We start from the raw sequence: 22,759 nt of genomic DNA on the forward strand, positions 1-22,759 counted from the left end.
TCCTTGCTACTAATATTGTTGTGTGTTTGTTTTTTGTAATCAAACTAATGCTAGTTTTGATTCATCCTAGCTTAGCCAGCTGTTTAAGCTGTTCATTCAGCCGTAAAACTGACTTCCTTAAAGAGGTAGGGGGATGGGGGCAGGTTGTTCACCTGACGAGCTGGCCTCGTCGGGAAAGTTTAATAACAAATCGTTTGCAATTACTGAGACAATCATACAATCTAGCTCCAGCTAAACTAACCTGGGTTTAATGGCTCACCACAGGTCACTTACTATAAATGTCAGTGTGCACCAGCTTAAGAATAGCTTGCCCTGATTGGCTAAAACAAATGTCTTCCTCCAGTTACAATACATTGTTGCTGTGGTACACCCTGGACAGGATGCTGTTCCATTGCACGGTACATACATGCACGTGCTTACACACAATGGACAATTTAAAGAAGTCAATTAACTGCATGTCTTTGAACTGCAAGGGGAAGCAAGAAGGAAACAAGCACAGAACATGGGTAGGACATGCAAAAACAGAGAGAGAGCTGACATGGGATTCAAATCCCCAACCCTGGAGGGGTGAGGACATTATGACTTATGTAATGCAATAGATACTCAAAGAATAATAAGCGTACACCATGTCAACATAACCAAACATAAACGGATTTGACAAATCTAATAACACATAACACATTAAAGCATCGACATGATTTTGTATCTCCTACAGATGAATATCTGCTACCTTATTGCCAGGCAATGTAACATCAAAAGCTTCTTTAAATTCATTGGAATTAAAGGGTGCAAATACATTCCTCACAACATGAAAACAAAAGCTTGCAAATGCATTTTTTAACAGATATTTGTAGGCAATAGTTTCAGCTTCCAATTTGCTTTCCTCTCTTCATTCAGATAAGAATATGACATATCAATTATAGAGAAAGTGCAAAACTCAGGTAGAAAATGCTTTGGCACAGTAGTTTTATCTAAATATCAGTAAAGAGGGAGAGTAGACTTGATTTTACATATATCTTCCAAATATAGAAAGGCATGTTGTTAAAGTAAAAACAGCTGTCTCTACCAGATTTCCTAAAAGCTAACACCAAATGTCTCTCCACAGATACATGTGCGCAGTTCTTGTATCAAGGATTTGTGCATTGCCCTCTCTCATCAATTTCCCACTTTTCTGACAAGCAAGAATAAAACTAAATCAGCTAGACCAAGTTTGATTTCATTTTGCTACTACAATGTGGAGAATTAACCATTGATTAACCCACTATGGTGAGGATGAGGTGAAAAGAAAAGCTCAGCAATTCTCAGCAGTAGAACCGCCACATAATATAAGAAAATTCCTAACAAGAGTTACTTGGAGATACTTTAGCTAATTAAAAGTAGACGAGCTAACATACTCTCGCAGCCATGTATAACAGAAAAGCATTGCAGAGTAAATTACAGTGTTACAGTGTTAAGTGCTGTAGATTGTAAAAAGGAGACCGCTAACATGGAATACATTTAAATTCAAATGACTAAATGAATCTCCAAAAACAGGTATAATATTTTACTTTCATAATGCTTACTGAAAACTGCTGCTCAGAAGAGGCTATTTTAAAAACAGCATTTGGTAAAAACAATCTTGTTTTCTGAGTCTTTGACACCAGTACAACACAGCATTTCAGCAAATGCAAAAAACACGTGGGCTACTTGGCTGAAAGTGGTGTCTAGTTATGCTACCTCTGTGTGTGTATATATATAAATAACTGTAGTTACATTAACATAATGTTTCTCTGATACTCTAAAAAGCAAAGTTTTTAACTGTTCAATAAGTATTGAAATCAATCCAAAATATGTCAAAACCTGGTGAATGTAGAAATATATTAAATGATGAGACAAACGGCACTTGTACCTTGCCTTCAACAAGCATATTTCTGATTTTAATTATGCAAATCCTCATCCAAAGCAAAGAAAATGGGATTGCTGAGAGCGATGGCATTTGAGAGACAATTAGCACGAACACAAAGATGCTTTGTTATTTTCAGGAAGGCACTTGCTGAAATCAGTCACAAGCAGAGCTTTGATAGTCATCAGAATAAAATCTCCATAATTCTCCACATACTTTTACACTGCAGAAGAGGAGAGCAACTTGCACTAGAGGAACCACTGAGGTGGTGATATTGCTTTACTGTGGGCCGCCCTTCAGTTCTGCCACGGTTGGTGACCCTGGGCTGGTCCCCATTGAACTGTGTGAAACGGCATACGCTAAAGTGACGTGACCTTCAGTGATCTAGGAAGTGTACACCCACACTAATATTAATGGAAATAACTTATCTTGTTTTGTGTCTCAACTTCTGAACAGATTATTTAATTATTCATGAAAAGCTGTCTAGATTGCTGTCACCTTGAGAACATATGTCTTTGATTTGGCTATTTTCTATTTAGGATTACATGATATAGTATTTTGCACTCGTTCCAAAAATCCCTCAGCTCGTCTCTAAAATAAGGTATATAATTAATCACAATGAAACCTCAGCAGTTTTAAAAGGTATTTATTATGATTATTAATACTGTTATTATTATTAGTAGTAGTAGTGGTGGCAGTAGTAGTATTAGTAGCATTAATAATGATAATAACAAAAAAATGATAGTTTTATTATTATTGTTGTTAATATTATTATTCTCAATATACAACAATAACATAATAACAGAATCTTGAAATGCACTAAGACACTACTGCAGCATTGTTACATACACCACACAAACTCTACCACCTTCACACTGGCAGTTACTCCGACCTGTAACCTAGCAACCAATCGTCCACATCGAAAAGAATGGAAGTTGCCTTCTTGTATATTCAGAGCATGATCTTTGGATACAATTTTCTCCACGCAGAGGCCTGCTCCCTCTACTCTGACAATGGCTTGTGAGAAACCCTACAAAAATCAATTCTGAATGCAGATCTTGATTTTTAATCCTTTAATTTGTATGTTTTAATTTGCAAAATAATACATAAAGGGAAAAAAATAACTCAGTAATCACCGAATAAGTGTCTGTTTGAATATAAAAGATGGATATTGGTATAATGTCCTATGGTGGTCAAATGTTTTCTCTGGAGGAGCTATGATATACTGGATCCAGCATTTGATGCATTACAGCTACCATGTTCACAAAATTATAGGTTACATGCTTGTGTATGTATGTGTATGCATGTGTGTGTGCATGTGTGTGTGTGTGTGTGTGTGTGTGTGTGGGGTGTGGGGGGGTGGTGGTTTACCAAATGTCACCACAATGTTATTAAAAACATGTTATTTTGGCCTAAAATAGCCAACATATTCTGTTTGGTTACTTATGGTTAATGTTAGGTATGGCTGGGTGTGTGGATTATGTGTATATTGCATTGTGGGGACCAAATGTTACCTACAATGTAATTAAAACATGTTCTTTTGATGTTGTGGGGACCATTTTTCAGGTGCCCACAAAGGTCTGTAAATGCAATCAAAAAAGTAGAAATGTCAAAAGTCTCATATTTTATTTGATTACTTATGGTTAAGGTTAGAGCTGGGTAAGGGTTAAGGTCATCCTGTTGGGATTTCCCCATAGAAATGAATGGAGAGTCCCCACAAAGATATAATTACAAATCTGTGTGTTTGTGTGTGTGTTACAGTCAATTGCCTAAAACCTAAACTAAAACCTTGCCTCCATAGATTTAGTATTGCCAGAGTATCCCCATATATATTGTGCAACAGTATGTCACAATGAAGAGGGATTTCCTGAGTGAGTCGGTAAATCATACCTGGGCAGACTAGTATCATTGTCAGGGTGAAATCTTCCACAGTGTCTTTAGGGAAGCTGAGAGAATGGAAGGATAAAGGCCAGCAATGAGGATCCCCTCCCAACGGGGCGGCTGCCCCTGTCAAACAGCACTGCAGGCCACTGTGATTTATCTCAATAATTGCGCAAAGAATGACCCTGGCTGTTATGCTATTTACTCCACAATCTGCCTTGTTAAATTCACCACCAGCGTGCCCCCAGCGAAGGACCACCCCTCGAGGTCTGTGGCTTGGCCGCACAAGGCGAATGACCCACAGGGAAGGTAGGTGAAGCAGAGTTCTTTTCAGTAGCTGGGAGGTCAAGGTGAGCAGCTTCACCATGTGGATCACAGCTGGAACATGCCGCCCTACAAGCTTTACCTCGAAGTAGTGAAGACCTAAACTGTCTACTGTTCTAAAGCAGGTTCTGATACGAGTCATTAACCACGTCCTTAACATGATCCAAGGCATGCTTGGGGGTCCCTGCTATGTGCAAGCGCAACAAACAATATAGTAATACTGGGAAACATGTCATGACCCCCTTTGTGAAATTCTTAAATTGCTATCCATGCATGATGGTTTAGCTGGTTGTGTCTTGATTGTACACCTTTAGGACTATAGATTTAAGTCCTGGCCCATCTCTGGGTGTGTGCATTTTCATCTTGCAATCTTTCATTGCAGCGTTTATTGAAACTTTCCTTTTACGATGTATAAAAGGCAATATAAATCATTTAACCTGCACCCACAGACAACTAAAACCACCAAAAGGCAGACTGTCGACAGATATTAGCTGAGTTGGCTACCAACTGTTTAAGTGTCAGACTTTCTTTGGTTGAAACCCCTTAAAGCAGAGTATCTATCATTAGTGGGTTGATGGCATCGTCCCCAACAGCTAGAAAAGATAGTGGACTGCTAGTCTGAAATGTTGTGCATGCAGACTGATGCAGAATGATTCGTTAGATTAGGCATTCAAATTAAGCATGCCCAGAAGACTTCTTGAAACTGGCTACATAGTGCCAGAGGATAACAGACCACCCCTTAGTAAAGTGGAGGGTACATCAGGCGTAATAAATATATATATAACAAATCAGAGGAAGAGTATTGCCTCACTCTCAAGCAAGCATTCAACTTCCCCCACAATGTAGGCCTTGTGGGAAGGATTACACCCCCCAGTGCTGGGATGCACATACGGCCTGCCTCCACATTGCCTAGCCTACACTCACCTTCCTTTGATTTCCCTGCATTAATGCTGCGTTACTTCAAAAATTACCTCATTTTTTTTTAGTTGATAACTATAAAAATATGTTGAATATGTTCATTTTTAACTTTCCTTAGTACTTTTTCCTAGGTGTTAAATAAATTTGATCTCAGTCATCTTTTCATAATCTTTTCAGTGGTCCCCTATGAAAATATAATCTAAGGCATATATCTTCATTACAAAGGTGGCAACTCATGTTTGTACGTTATTGATATTTCACGCCCACTATCCCGCAATCCTGTGGCAGTATACGAAAACGAGTGATTCAAGTGATAAGTTTCTGGAAAAATAATGTTATTTGCCTTTTCATTGGCTTTCCTCTTTGAAACTGCTGAAAATAGGAATTGACTCAACATTCAGCAAAACCCACAGGCTAGATAACCCAGAATTCACAGCACAATACAAACATATTCTGTTAAAAGGAACTAAGATTAAGTTAAAACCAGGATTTTACATACAAGAAGATCACATAAATAGCTGCATTTGATTTCTGCAAACCTTTGCGGTGCATTGAATGCATTGCTCTGGTGATTGATCAACAATTGCTATTGGAAATTTGATATTTTTAGGTTTCTGTTAATAATAATATTAGCGATAGATGAGGTCAGAATTTTGTAGGACTCTACTTAATGTTTTTTCTCCTTTGGGTTGCTGCTACCTATTTGTACTGAAAAGATCCTTTTAAAAGCTTTTTTTTTTATGTTGTTTTGAAAAGAAAAATCATTACATATGTTTAATTCCAGCTAAACATTAGCAGCTAATTGTCTCATTAGCACTCATTCTAAAGACGTAAAGAATGTGGTCAAGGAAGGTAATTTGGATGCACAACTAACTTTATGTAAAGTATAGATACATATAACCAGAAAGAAAAATATTTTGGCTTTCTTAAGTGAAGGACTTTCATTTCCGCTGAAGACTAATTGGCATTTACTTAAAAGACCGTAATGTAGGGCCACACAGAATTCAAATGCAAGGTTTAACCACAGCTTTGAAAAGCGGTAGCGAGTTTTAAAGTGCCTTCCATCAGTAGCCGCCTGAAACTTCCATAATGCTGTTTTACTGTTATCCATCCATCCATTTAGCCAGTACAAGGGCACAGTGACCATGACTTCCATCCCAGGAATCACAGGAGTTAAGCCAGGGGACATTCTGGATAGGACGCCCATGCTAACTGCTATACATATCTATCTTTAAAATATATTTACTACAAAATGAATGAACTGAAAAATACTTACCATTATTTAAGGAACCGTAGTATTTTTCAGATTTTTATACTCAGGATTATTTGTGATGTGACTCATATTAAAAGGGGTGGGAAGCAAACCTTGTTACCCCCATAACCCGTCAATTATCTTTCACCATTTATCCATTTAATTGCAGGTTGACAGTGATTTTTGAGCCTTTAACATGTCGATAATTCAACATGTATGCACAGGGTGCTATAGAGACATCATTCCACCACAAGTGTGCCTGTACGCTGTGGGAGGAAACTGGAGAACCCAGAGTGACCTCCCCCCCACAAAAAAATTAATAAAAAACACAGTAAGAACATGTAAACTCCACAGGCACACAGGCCTGGGCGGGAATAAAACATCACAGCCATCACTGTGGTCTGCAGTCCTATTATTCTGTCTCAAGTAACAATTATAAAAAGGATTTAGCAGCCATACAATATACTGTAAGGATCGGCGACAGTATTTCCATTCACAATTTCCTGTAACAGTTCCATGAATCATTCGTTCCTGGGTAAAATATGTGATAGTGTGTTTTAGGGAATTATCACTGAAGAGACAACAAACTGGAATGCAGATAATGCATCAACAAGATAGGGGAATTTTTTTGAATCAGTTCTGAATCCTACAAAGTGAATCCTTTCATTACCTCCCTGACAGTCTGACAAAGATGCACAGTGTCCGTTAGGCCTTTTTCTCTATTTGCATTGCTTTTTCTATAAGTGCATAATACCTGAAGCCCCTATACAGTAGTTCTTGTTCACACTAAAAGCTGAAGCCTTTAGCTCCGATCATGTTTTGAATCGGGGCTGTGCCATTTTGACCATAAGTTCTGGAGAAGGAGAAATAATTGGTGTGGTAGAGACACGGGAGGGCGGGGATAAATCAGCGAGGGTGTCTTATCTGACTGCTATACAAGCAGTCTTCACTGATATGTCAGGCATCTGCAATTTGATGGCGGCGCTGGGGGGTTGCATCGCTGCTCAAATTTACTCTTTGGTCTCCTGTGTTCCGCCATGTGTTTCAAAGTGTGAAAAGTGTCATTGGCAAGAGTGTTAATCAGAGGAGCAGCAGTCAGTTGCCTTTGGCTTTGTAACAGGCACAGAAAGAGTGCAGACAGACAGCCTAGTCTAATCTGGAAATGACTCAATCACTATAGGGCTGACACACAGGAAAAAGGAAAAAAAAATCTAAATGAAATGCATAAAAATGTGAAATGTGACACTGAAATGTGAAAAATTGCCCTAATTGGAACTCTTCTCATTTTGCTTAGTTACAACCATAAACTAACCTATTTGTTCACATATTTAAAAAGGGGTGAATTCATTGGTAGTAATATTGAAAAAAGATTCAGCTGGAGTTCTTATTTTTTAACAGAGACTTTCCAATTTGCATGTATGGGATGCCATTTTGTATGTTTAAATGGGGGGGGGGGAGATGGTAGAAGGTTGAGGGGTACCTAAGGTGCTTTTACAGTGCACAGGAGAAAGAAGATACAAAATTCATCCACAGATAGGTAGAAACCATACTTTATTAGGCTGTGTAAGATGTATGAATGATGTTGTGAAACAAACTGCCATCTGGAATTGAGAATACATCTTAATTACATGATTTATTATATTATTCAGGAATGTAGTTTTAAGAAATAAATCAAATTCATGTTGCAGAAACAGATGATGCACTGATTACATGTAGAAAAGGTCACAGATTAGATTAAGCAAATTTGACTGAGTTGAGATTTGTGAATTAATGAAAAATATATATAATTATATAAGCTCCGTTCAAACCTCTAGATCTGAAGAAGCAGAGCAACTCCAGCAAGGGTCCATTTGGATGGGTTCTCCTTGGTCTTCAGGCTGAACGTCCACACAAACGTCGGCCCTCTCTGCCTGGTTTTGTACACTGGGCACTGGTACACATTGCGAGTCTCCTGCTTGTCTACAGGAATGGCTTTTATGAAGATGACAGGCATTGATGGAGTCAGCTCCTTCAATCGGGCTTCGCTTATTATTCCTGCCTGCAGTACAAGACATCACAACACTGCTTGTTACAGAAGTGACATGTTTTCAGTTTAATGCATTCCACAGTTAAGCTACACTGCAGCATTAGGGTTATACATGAAAATTACTACTAACTGCATTTTACTTAAAAATTAAAATTCTTATTCCAATTGTTTAGTTTTAAATAAGATAGAGGTGTTTTATAGTTTCCAATAGTATAAATTATATGATTTTGAATGTGTAGCTGAGTGATCAGAAGGCCATCGGTTTGAGCTCAGCATCAGCAGAATAGTCACGTCTGTGGACCCTTAACCCCTAATTCCATGGGCACTGCTGCAGGTGGCAGCCCTTTGCTGCCAAGCTTGCTCTCACCTATGTATGTGTCATGGAGAGCCAAATGAGGTAAGAGAAAAGAGAATTTCTCCATGGGGATCAATGAAGTCATCATCATTTCATTTCAAATGCATTGAAGGTTAACATATTTTTCCTAATGCACCCTTAAAATGTGTAGAACAAGCACGCTCTTTGGAAAAGGAAAAAAAAACAGACACCTACTCCTTCAAGATCATTTTGGAAGTAGAGATGGCAATATTAATTCAATAATTTACTATGAGCTCTACTGTTCGATACTGGCAACTGAATCAATAGCTCAGCAATTTGCCTTAAGGATTTATTTTACACTATAGTGAAAACTGCTCAGGGGGTTCTTGCTATAAACGTATAAACGGCAATTTTGGTAGCTACAACAAAATTTACACAATACACAACCTTAGATTTATAAAATTGAGTGCTATCATACAGTGAAAAACATATTGACCTCAAATTCCCTAAGAAGTCTAATTGTTTTAGCCAAAGACAGCCACTCAAAGAAAACTGCACAGTAAATGCATGTTAGAATCATTCAGTATTTCTCTCTAAAACCTTCAGCATACGTATGTTTAAGAATCCAGAGCAGTACGGATGTTCCGTGTCACTGCTATGCCATTCTTTAATCGTATAATCCATTTGTCCTGTAATGGAAGTTTAGACCCTCCATTCGGCTGTCTGAATTTGAATTTAAGGATACATCCTTTCAGAGTTCTTCCATGGTAGTTGAAACCAGGCTGACATTAAGAACCCTTGGCATTACAGGCTTTCACTAAACACACATGGAATTGTTTTATATGACATATGGTCTATAATTCAACTGCCCGATGAAAATCTGTGCACTGTTAAGACTTGGAATTTACTTTCTGAGATTGTACGAATACAAAGGTAAAGGCATATGTGCCACTCAGAAGTCTAATGTATCTTTCAGCCTTACCATCTGAACACACAGCATACATTCCAAGTGCCCATAATTCAAAAAAGAAAATATGCATCATGTACTAGACCCTAGTACATTATAGTAACTAGGGTAACTACTCAATGGACCTGATTAATCACAAAAAAATGTGTAATTTTACTATGGATTTGGATTTTCTGCAATTTATTGTGATTATTAGCTCTTTTTAAATGTTTCAATTAATACTTTAAGCAAATATCAAAACAGCCCATAACAAAATTAAGTATTAGTTCAGTATATATGCAATACATTTTCACCAAAATGAGGCTGTACACGTCTTTGATCTCACACTCTCACTGTTCATTGATATGGAAAAGCATCATGGCGGACCTCAAACCCCAGCTGATCAGCGCACGCTCCTTTCTCCATTCAGCTTCACAGGATTGTGATAAATATGCAAAAGCGGTGCTTGAGTAGCAACACATGTGCATCCTTCCCTTTCCCATAGCAAAACACTTTCTGACTTCGCATCTATTCAAAATTCACACAGTACATGAATAATACATGATGCCACTATGGTATATTATAGGACAAGCACAGAGAGACGTTTTAGGCAGCAAGCAGAATGGTGTTTCTCTACCCTGGAAACATTTGCCTCTGCATTACACATCTTTTGTGTCACACTTTCTGCTGCCATGCTTGTCATGAGTCACAATTTTAAACAGATCAAGACGTCCACTGAACTTTATCTGCAAAACAGCACGTCGGGGCTGACAGTTCTCATCTTCTTCCTCACATGTAGCACGCTAAGCTCTGAGGATTGTCAGCACCATTTTGCTTATTATATGCAAGATGGTTTGGATAGCTTTTGCCTGCAGTGTACTGGGAGCCCATCCCTGTGCTGGCCAACTTAGCAAGAGAAAGTAAGAGTTCTTTGTTTTCTCAGATCTATTGATTTCTTTGTATAGCACAAAGCTCCCTCTCAAACTCTTCAGCGGCTCGTGTCCAGCACCATTCAGTCATGACGCAGTATGAGGTTGTACGTTTTTTTCTGATTCAGACACATCGACAAGCTCTGTTAGGCAAGCTATTCAGTTATTCCGCACAAGCTTTCAAAGTGACTTGTCAAGGGGAGATCTCTCAATATTGTTAAAATATAGTGTCACTTGTGGCACCTTACCTTTCTCCTTACTGCTTATCTGAAGAGAAAATCCACTATACTGAGGCTACAGTCAGTTTCCCTGCATGCAAAAGAGAGAGCCCTTGTCCAGGTATTGAAACTTAAATTCTTCCCGGACTCACATTTGTATCTAACGCAGTACGTTCACCATTTAAATCATGTCAATAATTACATCAGTTTCACAAGAAATTTATTTCATGAAGTACATTGACTGCTTGATTGCTTTGTGAGAATCTAGTTCAGGCTCATGTTGTATCACTTAAACTTTAGAAGTATATCCTGCATAAATAGGATAATGCACAACATTTCATTTCTCCCAGAGAAATGGCTATGCAGATGACCTCTAGTAAATGGTGATCTGTAAGGTTGACTTTCCCTGTGGTTTGCATTTTCACATGGCAGCTAACTCACACACTCAGATTTTAGACTGGCAGACAAAACAAGGACCAACCTGATCCTGATCAGCATCTACCTTTGCTATTTTCTCTGCAATGCTGACAAAGTGATGCCAGCTTCTAATAATCCTTCCAGATTGATTCCCTTTTCTATTCCCTCATCAACCCCCCTCTTTTGTGCTTAGGGAAGATGATATCCCCCATTGTCATAAAAGCAACAATCAATACATTTCTCTGTCAATCCTCTCTACTCCTTGGTTTCTTAGCACCCTGACCAAACCCTAAATATACCAAAATAGTCAATAATCTCCTTTCCCTTGGTGTGTTTTCCCTTATGTGACACCGACCGCACTCATCAAATCTTGTAAACCCACAACATGGCAACAGAATCCCATTTTCTCTCCCCTGCTCCAGGATGTAACCTATTACATAATTCCCTTTATCTTCGTCTAACTCAACTTCCCGCATACAGCTGGCTGCCTCCCCTCAGGTTTCAGACTCTGCTTGCAAGCTTGTAATGTCCCCGTCTTTAGAAAATCACTCAACAAATCATCCTCACAGAATTGCCAGTTTCTTCACTTGCTTTCCTTATAGCGAGTTACTTTCAACTTCCTTCTTCGAATGGTAAATTACAGGCCTGTGAAACTAGAGTAATCCAAGACAGTCCTTCAATCTCTGACCAATATTTTCCACTAAGGATATGCAGCCTACACTCACATGTGATCTTCCTGGCACTCTATACACCAACCGATCAAATCGCCATTAGCGAACACTGGGAAAAAGCATTTAAGTTGATTTTTTTCTGTAACTGTTCAATGGAACTGACAAAATCTCACTTTACATAAATATCCAAGAAGACCTCATCTTACCGGTCATTCAAAAAGGCTGAAGGTTCCAGGTGCATCAACAATAATTTTAAAACTTCTCCTAAGCTAACAACACCTATCAAATGACTTACACATCAGATGTTAAACAAAGAACTCAACCATTTCAAAAAAAAAACACAGGCTACATTTCTCCATGCAAGTCACTATCACTGCCGATGTCTGCCAGAACAATGTTATGCTGGTAGTATTAGAAGTATTAGGTAGTAGAGTATTAAAAATCATAATATGCAACCATAATCTACAGAAGAATACAAACAGCTTGTTAGATTAAAAAGAGAAAATGGGGATATTTCTATAAGCAACATATAGTTTGCATACTTTGGTCCTTCAAAATTCTGTCACATTTGCTCATACTAGATTTTGGAATTTGAATGTGTACATGTATATTTCACATCATTAACAACATAGGAAAAAATTACAAACTACATTTGTATATAATTTTGATCTTTGAATTCAGAAAACTCATTCATATGAATGAGATGGTTATCAGAACCCAAACCCCCCCCCCCCCCCCCCCCCCAAGTCCAAGCCCAGAAGCAAATTCACTTTTGCATCTCGGTCCTTTCTCTAATATATGAAAAGCAGCCGTGCTGATAATTAAATCTTGCCTGTACCTACTGTTTTTATTTGGTAATTAATAGCAATACTAATGCAATTCACAGATGCCTTTAAGGAGAGCAGAATGTATACATGTTCTTTCAAAATTACAAGCACTCACAGGAATGAATGTCAAAGGTACTCAACACCGATTATATGCACCGACTGGAGTGTTTGACCTCTGACCTCAAATGATGATATTCTGACCAAGAGGCCGCCTGTTGTTGGGGACGTACCTGTATATCCCAGCGTGCTCCCTCCATGAAGAGGCCATGTATGTAGGCTCCCTCTCGCGGCGTGCTGCTGAACTCCTCTCGGCTCTTCTTGGTCACGTCGCACTGTAGACACATCTTGTCCAGCGGCCATTCATTCTTCCTTGCCATGGACTGCATGATGGCAGTGAGGAAGGACTGAGGATTGAAGAAGCCAGCCAGCCACACCGCAGATGGCAAGGTGAAATCCGACGTCCATGTTTCTAGCTCTCTGATGCGGTTGAGTAGGTCCATGAACCAGACGGCCAGCCCAGACATTGACGCATAAGCACGCTTTGTCCATGTATCCGGAACTTGGTCAAGAAAAAGGGAATTTTGCAGATTCTCCATGTCACTTGTCATTGTGAGCTCCCCCTAATATAGGTAACAAAAACAAAAAGCTTTAAACTAAATCATTTCAAAGTACGAGAATTTTTAATAATTCAAGAAGACAGTTTGGAATCATAATGTCAAGCATACAAAAATGGGTGTGCCTTCTCTCAAAAGGGGAAGGAGAGGCGAACAAGAATCCAAAGTAGAGTAAAACCATATTAATGATCAAGTCTTCAGAGATACCTTATCAATACCATCTCAACAATATTTACTTTAGTTGTGGGGAGGAAACAAAGACACGGTCCTTAGGGCAAATGTAGAACCAAAATAAGCAGGATTGCAGTCATTGTTCATTGTGATGCCTTTAATTTAGTTTACAGCCAAACAATGAACTCAGTCACTCCCTTGCGTATTCCCCTAACTCCCTGATTCTCATGAATCACAGTGACCTCATTAACCGTTTACCGATGTCAGCAGTAACTGCCCCCAACATACATGCCAATAAGAAGCATACATGTATTTTTGCTAAGTAAATGGTGCATGACATGAAAACTGAGCTGTCTGCCCTCAGTGAAATATGTCACCTAGCCATGCTTGTTTCTTTAACATTCTTCAGTCCATAAACAAACGCAATATGAAGAAAAATATAACACATAATACATAATATAATGTTCAAATGAAAAAATATTGACAAATAAGTGGAAGTAAGAAGAGGCACAAAATGTTATTCTTAAATTTAGATGTCCCACAATGAAAGCTTATGCAATAATCAGCTTATATGCCATTTGTGCATCCATCTTCCACATCTGCTTATCCAGCAGAAGGCTGCAATGCGCCTGAAGACTATCCCAGGATGCAAATGCATGTAGGACAGGAAGCAGAGGAGACTCTGTATACAATTACAGGCCATTGCAGGACACACTCATACAATCACTTGCTAAGGGCAAATCCGAGATGACAATTCACCTGACCGCATGCTTTCTGACAGAAGTAACTCAGCGTACTTGGAGAAAACCCATAAAAATGAAGGTAGAACAGATAAATGTCAGACACAGAGCTAAATGTCGAAGTGTGAAACCACAGTGCTAACCACTGAGGCACCTTACACAACCTTATATAACAAAGAAATTATAGCCTATAAGCTCGTAGGGTTGAAAATGTTACTCTAACAATTTAACAAGCCCTATTGCAAATACCTTTAAAGAAACTTTCTGAACATTTACAAAGCCTTGATGTAGCTTTTGCTAATTTTTTACTGTACAACATAGTTTTAATAGACAAAGGGTTCGGAAAACAAAAAAATACCATAACCAAAAACAAAATTGCCCTATCGATGACATTGACTGTGGCACATGGCATTTTTTAAAATTAATTTTAACTAAAAATCCATTACCAATTATTTGAATGAAGGTTTGTTTTATCTGTATGTGGGAAATTAATTATTATACAGTCGCTCCCTATACAGTAGCATACTATATTTCACAAATATTGCTTTTCAGAAATGACCACTTCCACTACTCTGCAATGTCATGACCCGATCGTCCGCTCCTCCCGTGTGCCACGTCGCCTCATTAACCCTGTGTGGATTCCCCGTGTTTACCAGCTGTTCCTGATTGTTGTCATTAGTTCATTGTATTTAGTCCGTGTTTCCGTTTGTTTCCCCAGTCCGGTCATTGTATTGTCAATCTGTTATTGCTTGCCTTTCGTCTGATTAAACCCCGTGTTCCCCGATTCCTGGTTTCCTGCGCTTACCGTCGTGACATGCAAGATCTGGGCATCTGTTTACTGTGTTTTTTGGGTTGGTCAGATAATGTTTATTGAGGATTTTTTTTTCCTGTAGCATGAAGGACAACTTCTATGAAACAGTTTGCCCGAAAGCCTCCACAATAGCAATTTCAACATAAAAGCCCAGGGTTCTTAACAGGCAATAAAGCAGACTTGCTGCAAAGATTATAAGGGCAGATTATAATAAATATTAATACAAGAACTGTCAGCAAAAGACTATGATAGGATTCATTGATCCAGTAATAAAAACAACTTGGAAAGTCAGCAAATTCTTTGAGTATTTTGTATTGAATATAAATTTTTTATAAACACTCATTTTTTTAAAGCTTCTATCCTTCACGTCCACTGATTTTGTTAAAAGACTTGCACAAGAAATAAATGTATTTATACAATTAGTTTTAAAAAAATATTGATCTAGCTTGATTACAATGATACAATGAATGGCACATCTCGGTTCAAGACTATGAATTATCTGTGAAATTAACATCCACACAAAAAAAAAAAATGATGACACTGCACTGGTTTTTCCCCCTGTGAGAGTGCCAGTGTCTGACTTAAATAAATAAATCAATTGAGGCCTATCCATCCATCCACCAATCCATCCATCTGTGTATTAATGATAAGTCACTTGCCTTCAATCCCAGACCAAGTTCTTTCAGGGAGCGCTTGATTTCCTGTGTTAGGATATTCATGTGCTCACACTCCTGGAAGGCGACCACAATGTAAGGTGTCCGATCCTCCACCTTCCCCATAAGCTCTGGGATATTAAACTCATCAGGCAGTCTCTCCAAAATTTCATCCAGAACAGACTTCACCTGTTGGGCAGCATGTGCATTATTGCAAAAAATCACAGCAATAATTGTACTATTATTATTATTATTCAGGATACAGATCTATTACAATGCTTATTAACCATAAGACAAAAAGAGTCTATGCTGTAGAATTGTTTTCAATACCGTATAAATAATTACAGATTTAAATATCCATTATCAGTTTAACTAACAGCATACTGTAAACCACTGTTGACTAAAAACCATATAACCATATTGATAACATGTTATAAGGATTAAATGGAAATATGAAACCGAAGGTGGTTCTAGTCAAATGACTATGGGAGGGAGTGGGGAAGTTTTAGTTTAGTAATAAATGTGCTCTTTATCTAGGAAGTTATGTGAGTAAGCACTAGAATCTGTCTCATTTTAGTATGATCTATTCTTTGGAATAGGCCGGAGTATTAGAATATAGCTATATTTCTTTCATGCTCTGTAGATAACACTTTGCGAAATCCTGTATGATTCATGAGTTTCAGGAAGTAGCTGGCCACAGGCAGCATGGCATAATAGAAAGATTATGTCATAATGCAATGAAAAAATTCATTGCCTAGCCACCATCACTAAGAACCAATTTATTATGTATTAATGGCTATAAAGACAAAAACCTGAACCACAATTATATGCTATATCCCTGGTTTTATTTTAGTTGAAAATTTGCCCCTGTGGGTTACTTCTTGAAAGAGACCCCATTCCCATCCATAGTACACACACACACACACACACACATATTTTACTGTGTTCAGTACAAAAGGACACACACACACTTACTTATATTAATTACTACATTAATTAAAAAATAAAGTCAACATTACACTAGAATGCCATGTTTGAGAAAGGAAACAACAACCTACATAGAGACAATTGATACAAATATTTAAGAGAAGGCATCAAAATTCCTTCAAAACACAAAAACAATTGTGGTGGTGGAAGTGGCTCTCCACTGGATCTGTAAAGCGCTTTGGGTGTCTTCAGAATGGCTATATAAATGCAACACTCACTCATTCATTCAGGAAAGAAAGGGAAAAAAAACTAAGCAAGCAGTATTTTACTGGGAACAAAAAAGTAATTGAGGAAAGCCATTTTTAGTTATTCTGGAAGAGATTGTTAATTTGAAATCTCTCTCAACAGCTCAAACCTTTATCTTCCTTTCTGTGTAACCGACAACTTAAAATGAATTTTAAGCCTATTATGTCTAACTTCCGAACTCCCAAATGTCTCTGGATCAATGCCATGTCTTGTGTGCTTTTATTCATCGCATCGTTTTATATGCACTGTGCCTCTGAGCTGAGAGGCAAGTTACATTAGAACAACTTCAGCTCTTTCTATTGCAATCAGTACATGGATGAACTAAGCAAATTAAGCTTAGTATAAACTTTTTTGAAGAATAAAACCTTATTCAGGCCCTGTACAGGCTACAGTAATTTGGAATTGCGTTGCACTCAATAAGCTACAAAGTTAGAACAGAACAAAATAAGCTAGGTAATGTTAGCCAGATATTATGCAGGCTTATTATAAACCTGTGTTCTTGAACAATTATACAAACAATTGCTGGGGCTAATAGCTTTGAAAACCTACTATTTAATTATTTCAAGTCTATGTACATATAGAAAAAGGAATTAAACTGACCTTTTATTTTGTTCACACCAGTTCAGAAATGCTATGTTGGCATTTGAAATACAAGAACACATATATTGTTTCTACTTTGTTAAAAATTCTGTTTTTGAGCCTAGTTCTGCAGATGTAGATCTAAGGCAGGATCTGGGCCTCTGACAGTTTTATGAAGCTCATACAGTTCACCCTGCCATGTCATGTTGAAAGACTGGAGAAAAAAAGTGAATGCACAGTACACAATAACTATCTATAGTCATTTGTAGTATACATTTTATAGTGGGCAAGCAATCTTTTCTGTTCATCTTTCCGGGCCAATGGAAGGACTAATGATTTTGACCACAGCTGTAGATAACAGCATATTTACGCTTGGAAAAATCAGTCTGGACGCCACCTTTTTGGTACTATACATACGTTTACTTATGCCCGCAATTTGATAAGCATGCTCCGCTAACCAGATTTAATAAACATAAGGGTACGCCAAATTGATACGGATTATTGACTTTTGGGCATCACAATATGCCTCTCATTAATATTTTAGGCATACTACTAATCTGCTTATCAAATTGTGGGCATGAGTAAACATCAATAAAGTACTGAAAAGCCGGCATTCGGCCTATTATCTGGGCATACATATGCTGGTACACCCATTATTTAAAGCCCTATTTGACAGAGGATGTAAAATGCCGGGAGGTAAGGCCTACGTTAAACACATTTTCCTCATTCAGCAACAAGAACACGAAGATGCTAAACACACCTATTGATAAGTCTATGCTTTTGGCAGTTGTAAAGACATGAATGACCCTATTCTTAAACTCAAAAGGTCATCTCTCATAATACATTCTGGTGCACTGACATTGTTCTGATCTCTCATATTTTAAATGTCAGAATACAGCAAGGGGGTCTGGAGAAGATAGACACAGTTTGATCTGCTGGGACAAATGTGTGCCCGGCCTAAGTCATAAACATATAGCTGAGATGGTTTTTAAAAATTATTTTACTGTGTTCAGTACAAAAGGCCAAGAATGGCAGGCTAAATCTTTGTGTAACAGAAGCTCAAATAAGGGGTTGATGCAAAAAATTGTTTGGTAGATGATAAAAAGTGTTGGATGGGGTCCAAATTCATTTTTCATTATGAAAGACATTACATTTACAGATGGGAAAATTCAACTGAGTTTTCACAGGACAAAAGTCATTAAATTCAATGGGGAAGAAGACTACAAAGAAGCTCAAACACTATACATCAAATGTGCTTAGCAGTCAATAATGCTCCTACAAGAGACTAGCAGATTGAGGGCGTGGGAGAGATCAAAACAAAAGCTTTACTGCATATTCCTATAGATATTTCTGAGGAACTACCTGAAAACATCTGTCACAGCATTCTTCAGATATCTTTAGTCACAGAGAAAATTACTGAAGACAGGTTTCATTATCCTCAGCATGATCACTTTATAAAATGGGTTCCCTAGTCAGATATTTCACTTTTGCGCCTGAAGCTCACTGAAAACAAAACCAACCATCCAAATGTCCTCTGGCTTTACAATTTAAATGTAATATGGGCTCAGCCACATTGGTTGCAAACTCTGCTGACTGCCAGATTAACACTGTGCCAAAAGATAGAGTATCAGGGAAATACTGTCACAATGGAGGAATATGCTACATGAGTAACATCCATCCATCTTCTATCAGTACAAGATTTATTTTTTTGGGGTGGGGGGGTTTCGGGAGCCTACCCTAGGAAGCTCAGGGCACAAGCACATGGACATGAAACCAGTCTGTGACATTAGTGCACACACACACGTTTTCATATCTTTTTGGGGACCACCCATTAATTTCTATGGGTTATTTATAAAAAGCATCTTCAGACTATGGTATGCAAAACACTTGAGGAACATAAAAAACTCTATACACAGATGCACAGAGGGTGTTGGGATTCAGATCACTGACCTTGAGTCCCATAACAAGGTAAATACAAAGTGAAACTAGCTAATGTCTGGAGGTAGCAGCTATCTTACAAGCAAATGTGACATTGTTTCACTTCTATTGGTATGTTATGAACATTTTTTTAAAAAATTCAACAGAAATAATAAGCAGAAAAAAAATAACCACTAACGGAGCCAAACAGTGACTCAGAGAGTGATGTCCTTGTCTCTCACAAACGTCAAGTAATATCTAATTCCCAAAACAATTAACTTCAAATCTGTGATTATAGTCAGGTAGATAGGCACTACAGAAAAGTGCTGCTTGAAATCAGCTTAAGAGTCACAATCTTATCTTTTAAGGATGGTATTAGAAGACCTCTATAGCACTGTAAGAGAATTTATATGAAGTCTGTTTATGTTGTACTGACATTGTAAATCTTCAAATATTTTACATAATAATTTAAGAACACAAATCTATGTTTGCCTTAAAGTTCAGAGGACATAATATATATGCATCAGACATAATATATATATATATATATATATATATATATATATATATATATATGTATCAGAACTCAACCAGTTAATGTTATCTGTTAGATTTATTATGTATTTCTGTTAAATATGCTATATATTTCCATTTTTTTATGACACCACATGGCCGCATCATGTGTTCGCCTCTGAAAAAGATGGAAACAGTTAAACTTATAAAATCGGCAATTGACCTTGAAATTTTTGTCCAACGCAAATTGGTCCGCTACCTTCGTAAAGGTTGGGAACACCAAAGTCAGTAGATGATCTCCTGACTTATAAAGTCCCAGTGTGTTAAATTACTGTTGAAATGTGAGATTTCCACAATACATGGCAACGATGTAGTTTGAAAATTAGCCATATGTAATAGTATCGATTAACAGAGAAGTCAGAGTACAAGGTTGATATGCGTGATCCTGGTCTGAAACCTTTGAAACTGAGGGAATAGCCAAAGGGGCACATAATGCTTCAGAAGATCGGCGCATATATACAACAGTACTATAGTGTCTGTAATTACTTTTTCATCTCTTGTACTCCCACTGCCCTCTCCTGCACTGCTGTCTCGGGGCTGCATCTCCAGCAGAGTCCGGAAGAGCTTCTCTGAGGTCTGGGTTAGGAATCCAATCTCGGCGTTAGGATGTAACCCATAAAGATACGGGGATTCAGCAGGGAGAGCATCATCGATGTACTGGTGGAAAAGCAACACAAACAGCACACTAAATAATATCTTTTTTTCTCCATGCAGGTAAAATTCATGTACAAATTAGTTAGTTAACTATTATAAACAAGATGGCTTTGTGAAAAAAAATAATAATAACAAAAATAATAATGTTAATGGTGATTATGCCGTAAACAAGCATGCAAAGCTTTCTTAATTAAAACTGCAGCTCCACTGCCATTTTTCTTTTGGACTGCTGTGCTTTACAAAATGCCCTTCATCCACATCCCTGCCAATCAAGTGGCTGCCGCTCACACTGTATAACCTGTGATTTGGAGAAACAATCAACCGAGCACACTGGGCACAGCCTGACATGGCCGCCCCGCTGGCCGAAATTACATCCCTCTGTATTTACATCTTCACACATAGGTAGAGACGAAAAGAGAGAGAAACCCATTTCATTGTTACCTAGATGCTTCTGCTGGACATTAACAGCAAAGGCAAGAAGGAAACCAGGTAAGATGCAATAGTAAAAATGTCTTAATTTATCCCCTTGAAGGCTGCTGTATTGCAGTTGTAATTCACTGACTGCCCCAACCCCCAAATCTCCCCATTATGGCTGAAGTGGACCCAGCCCTGCAGGTGGCTCAGGGCCCAGTATTACTCTTGAAGGCCTCTTTTAGACTGAATGAATTCTCATTCTCCTCACACTTACAGAGACTAAAAAAGAACACTATACCCACAGTGGTGTCTGCGTCTGCAATGCAAAGATGCCAAATGAGTACCATCTGGATCTGGAGCAATGAAATATGTCTCGTTCCCTGATGTAATGGAGGGAGAGGCACAAGTGGTCTGCACGCTTCACCGCTGTCACATCAGGCTACCAATTCCTATCTTGGCTCTAATACAGTATACCTAACTATCACAGGGGAGGTAGGCCTTCCTACTACCATTTCATACTCAGCACTGCATTATTTGCAGTGACATGTTAAACCACTGTTTCCTTTAATGAGGGGGGGGGGGGAGAGAAATATGTAAAACCTGGTGATAACTGTTGTAGTCCATGTTCCCAGGTAAAGGGAAACCAGGAGCTAGGCAAAGCTCTCCGTCCATCATCTCAGGCTTGATGAACTCCTCCAGGTAGGTTCGGCACAGTCTGCGGTCCCAGTCATCTGTGATGTGTCCCCCATACATGATCTCACCAAAAAGGTAGCGGAGGTCGTCGTAGGGCACCTGGAAACAATAAGCAATTCTGCAGCTGAACGAAATATTTAACCAAAATACAAATTATTTCATACGTTATTAAAATAGAAGGATAGCTGTCACCATTCATTACTGCCGCAGCTGAGTATTGCCAGACAGTGATGGATGGGAGGTCCACACTTTCTGCTGAATTACCAGTTGCAGTTTTCAGCAGAGTTTACAGTACACAGCACCAGTCTGTTGTACGTCAGGCTTTAAATCGTATTAAGTACCATTACACCACTGATGTTGTTTTATCTTTTTTATACACAGTATCTTCTTTTTAAGTGACCTTGGGATTGTGAAAATCACTTTATAAACGTACTATTTGTGGCTGCTGACCAGTGTCTTCACCAACATTTGAAGCTTCTGCTTATACAGTATGTTTGATGATATTGCCAAAAACAGTGGCATGTGACATGCTCTGCCAACTCAATCACCCTGGCCATCCATTTGATGGGTTCAGGTTGTCCGTTCATAAATATCAATGATTGGTTGGAACTGTGTTTGTTTCAGTAATGTGTTCTATAAAGCAATGTTCCTTGGTGACAGTTCACTCTGACATTGTCTCAATGGTGCTGAAATAAAATAATTTAATTGCCAGTTTTTATCATATACGTCATAATTTTTGATTTTTAAAGAAACAGGTACCATGGTGCTATCATCCCCATGGTAGCAAAAAGAAGAAAAACTTTAAGTTCTGCTTAATTCAAAGCAACACGTGCGCAATAAAGTGGCCACATAAGTAGAGGTACTTATAGATAGCAATCTAAAATGGACTGATGATCACTGATCAATCAGTGGAACAAATAAGGTAAATATATATCCATAAACCTGTACACTATTAATATATATGTGAAATGCTATGGCGAATATACTGTAATAAACGATGTCCTTTCATCATTAGTCTATTAAGGGTAACTCTACTTCTGTATTCTGATTTAAACAAGATGTATTTAGGACACAAACTCTAAAAACACTTTTGATGAAAA

At 38.2% G+C, this 22,759-nt stretch overlaps 1 protein-coding gene across 6 annotated transcripts in view; it reads right to left on the minus strand.

Annotated features, from left to right (window-relative positions):
- Positions 1-7,791: 7,791 nt before the first annotated feature.
- Positions 7,792-22,759, minus strand: part of dnah9 (dynein, axonemal, heavy chain 9) — a 121,360-nt gene continuing 106,392 nt past the window's right edge. For 5 of the 6 annotated variants that reach the window (XM_072712265.1, XM_072712264.1, XM_072712262.1 and 2 more), the window contains 5 exons: positions 21,567-21,758; positions 20,385-20,555; positions 15,603-15,785; positions 12,838-13,227; positions 7,792-8,295 (listed from right to left, as the gene is read on the minus strand). In XM_072712265.1, coding sequence (XP_072568366.1) covers positions 8,068-8,295; positions 12,838-13,227; positions 15,603-15,785; positions 20,385-20,555; positions 21,567-21,758 — 1,164 coding nt within the window. In that variant the 3' untranslated portion in view covers positions 7,792-8,067. The remainder of the gene's footprint in view (positions 8,296-12,837; positions 13,228-15,602; positions 15,786-20,384; positions 20,556-21,566; positions 21,759-22,759) is intronic. The other variant, XM_072712263.1, reaches the window with a different exon arrangement.

Source organism: Paramormyrops kingsleyae, chromosome 5 (assembly GCF_048594095.1).
Source record: "Paramormyrops kingsleyae isolate MSU_618 chromosome 5, PKINGS_0.4, whole genome shotgun sequence".
Classification (NCBI taxonomy): Eukaryota; Metazoa; Chordata; class Actinopteri; order Osteoglossiformes; family Mormyridae; genus Paramormyrops; species Paramormyrops kingsleyae.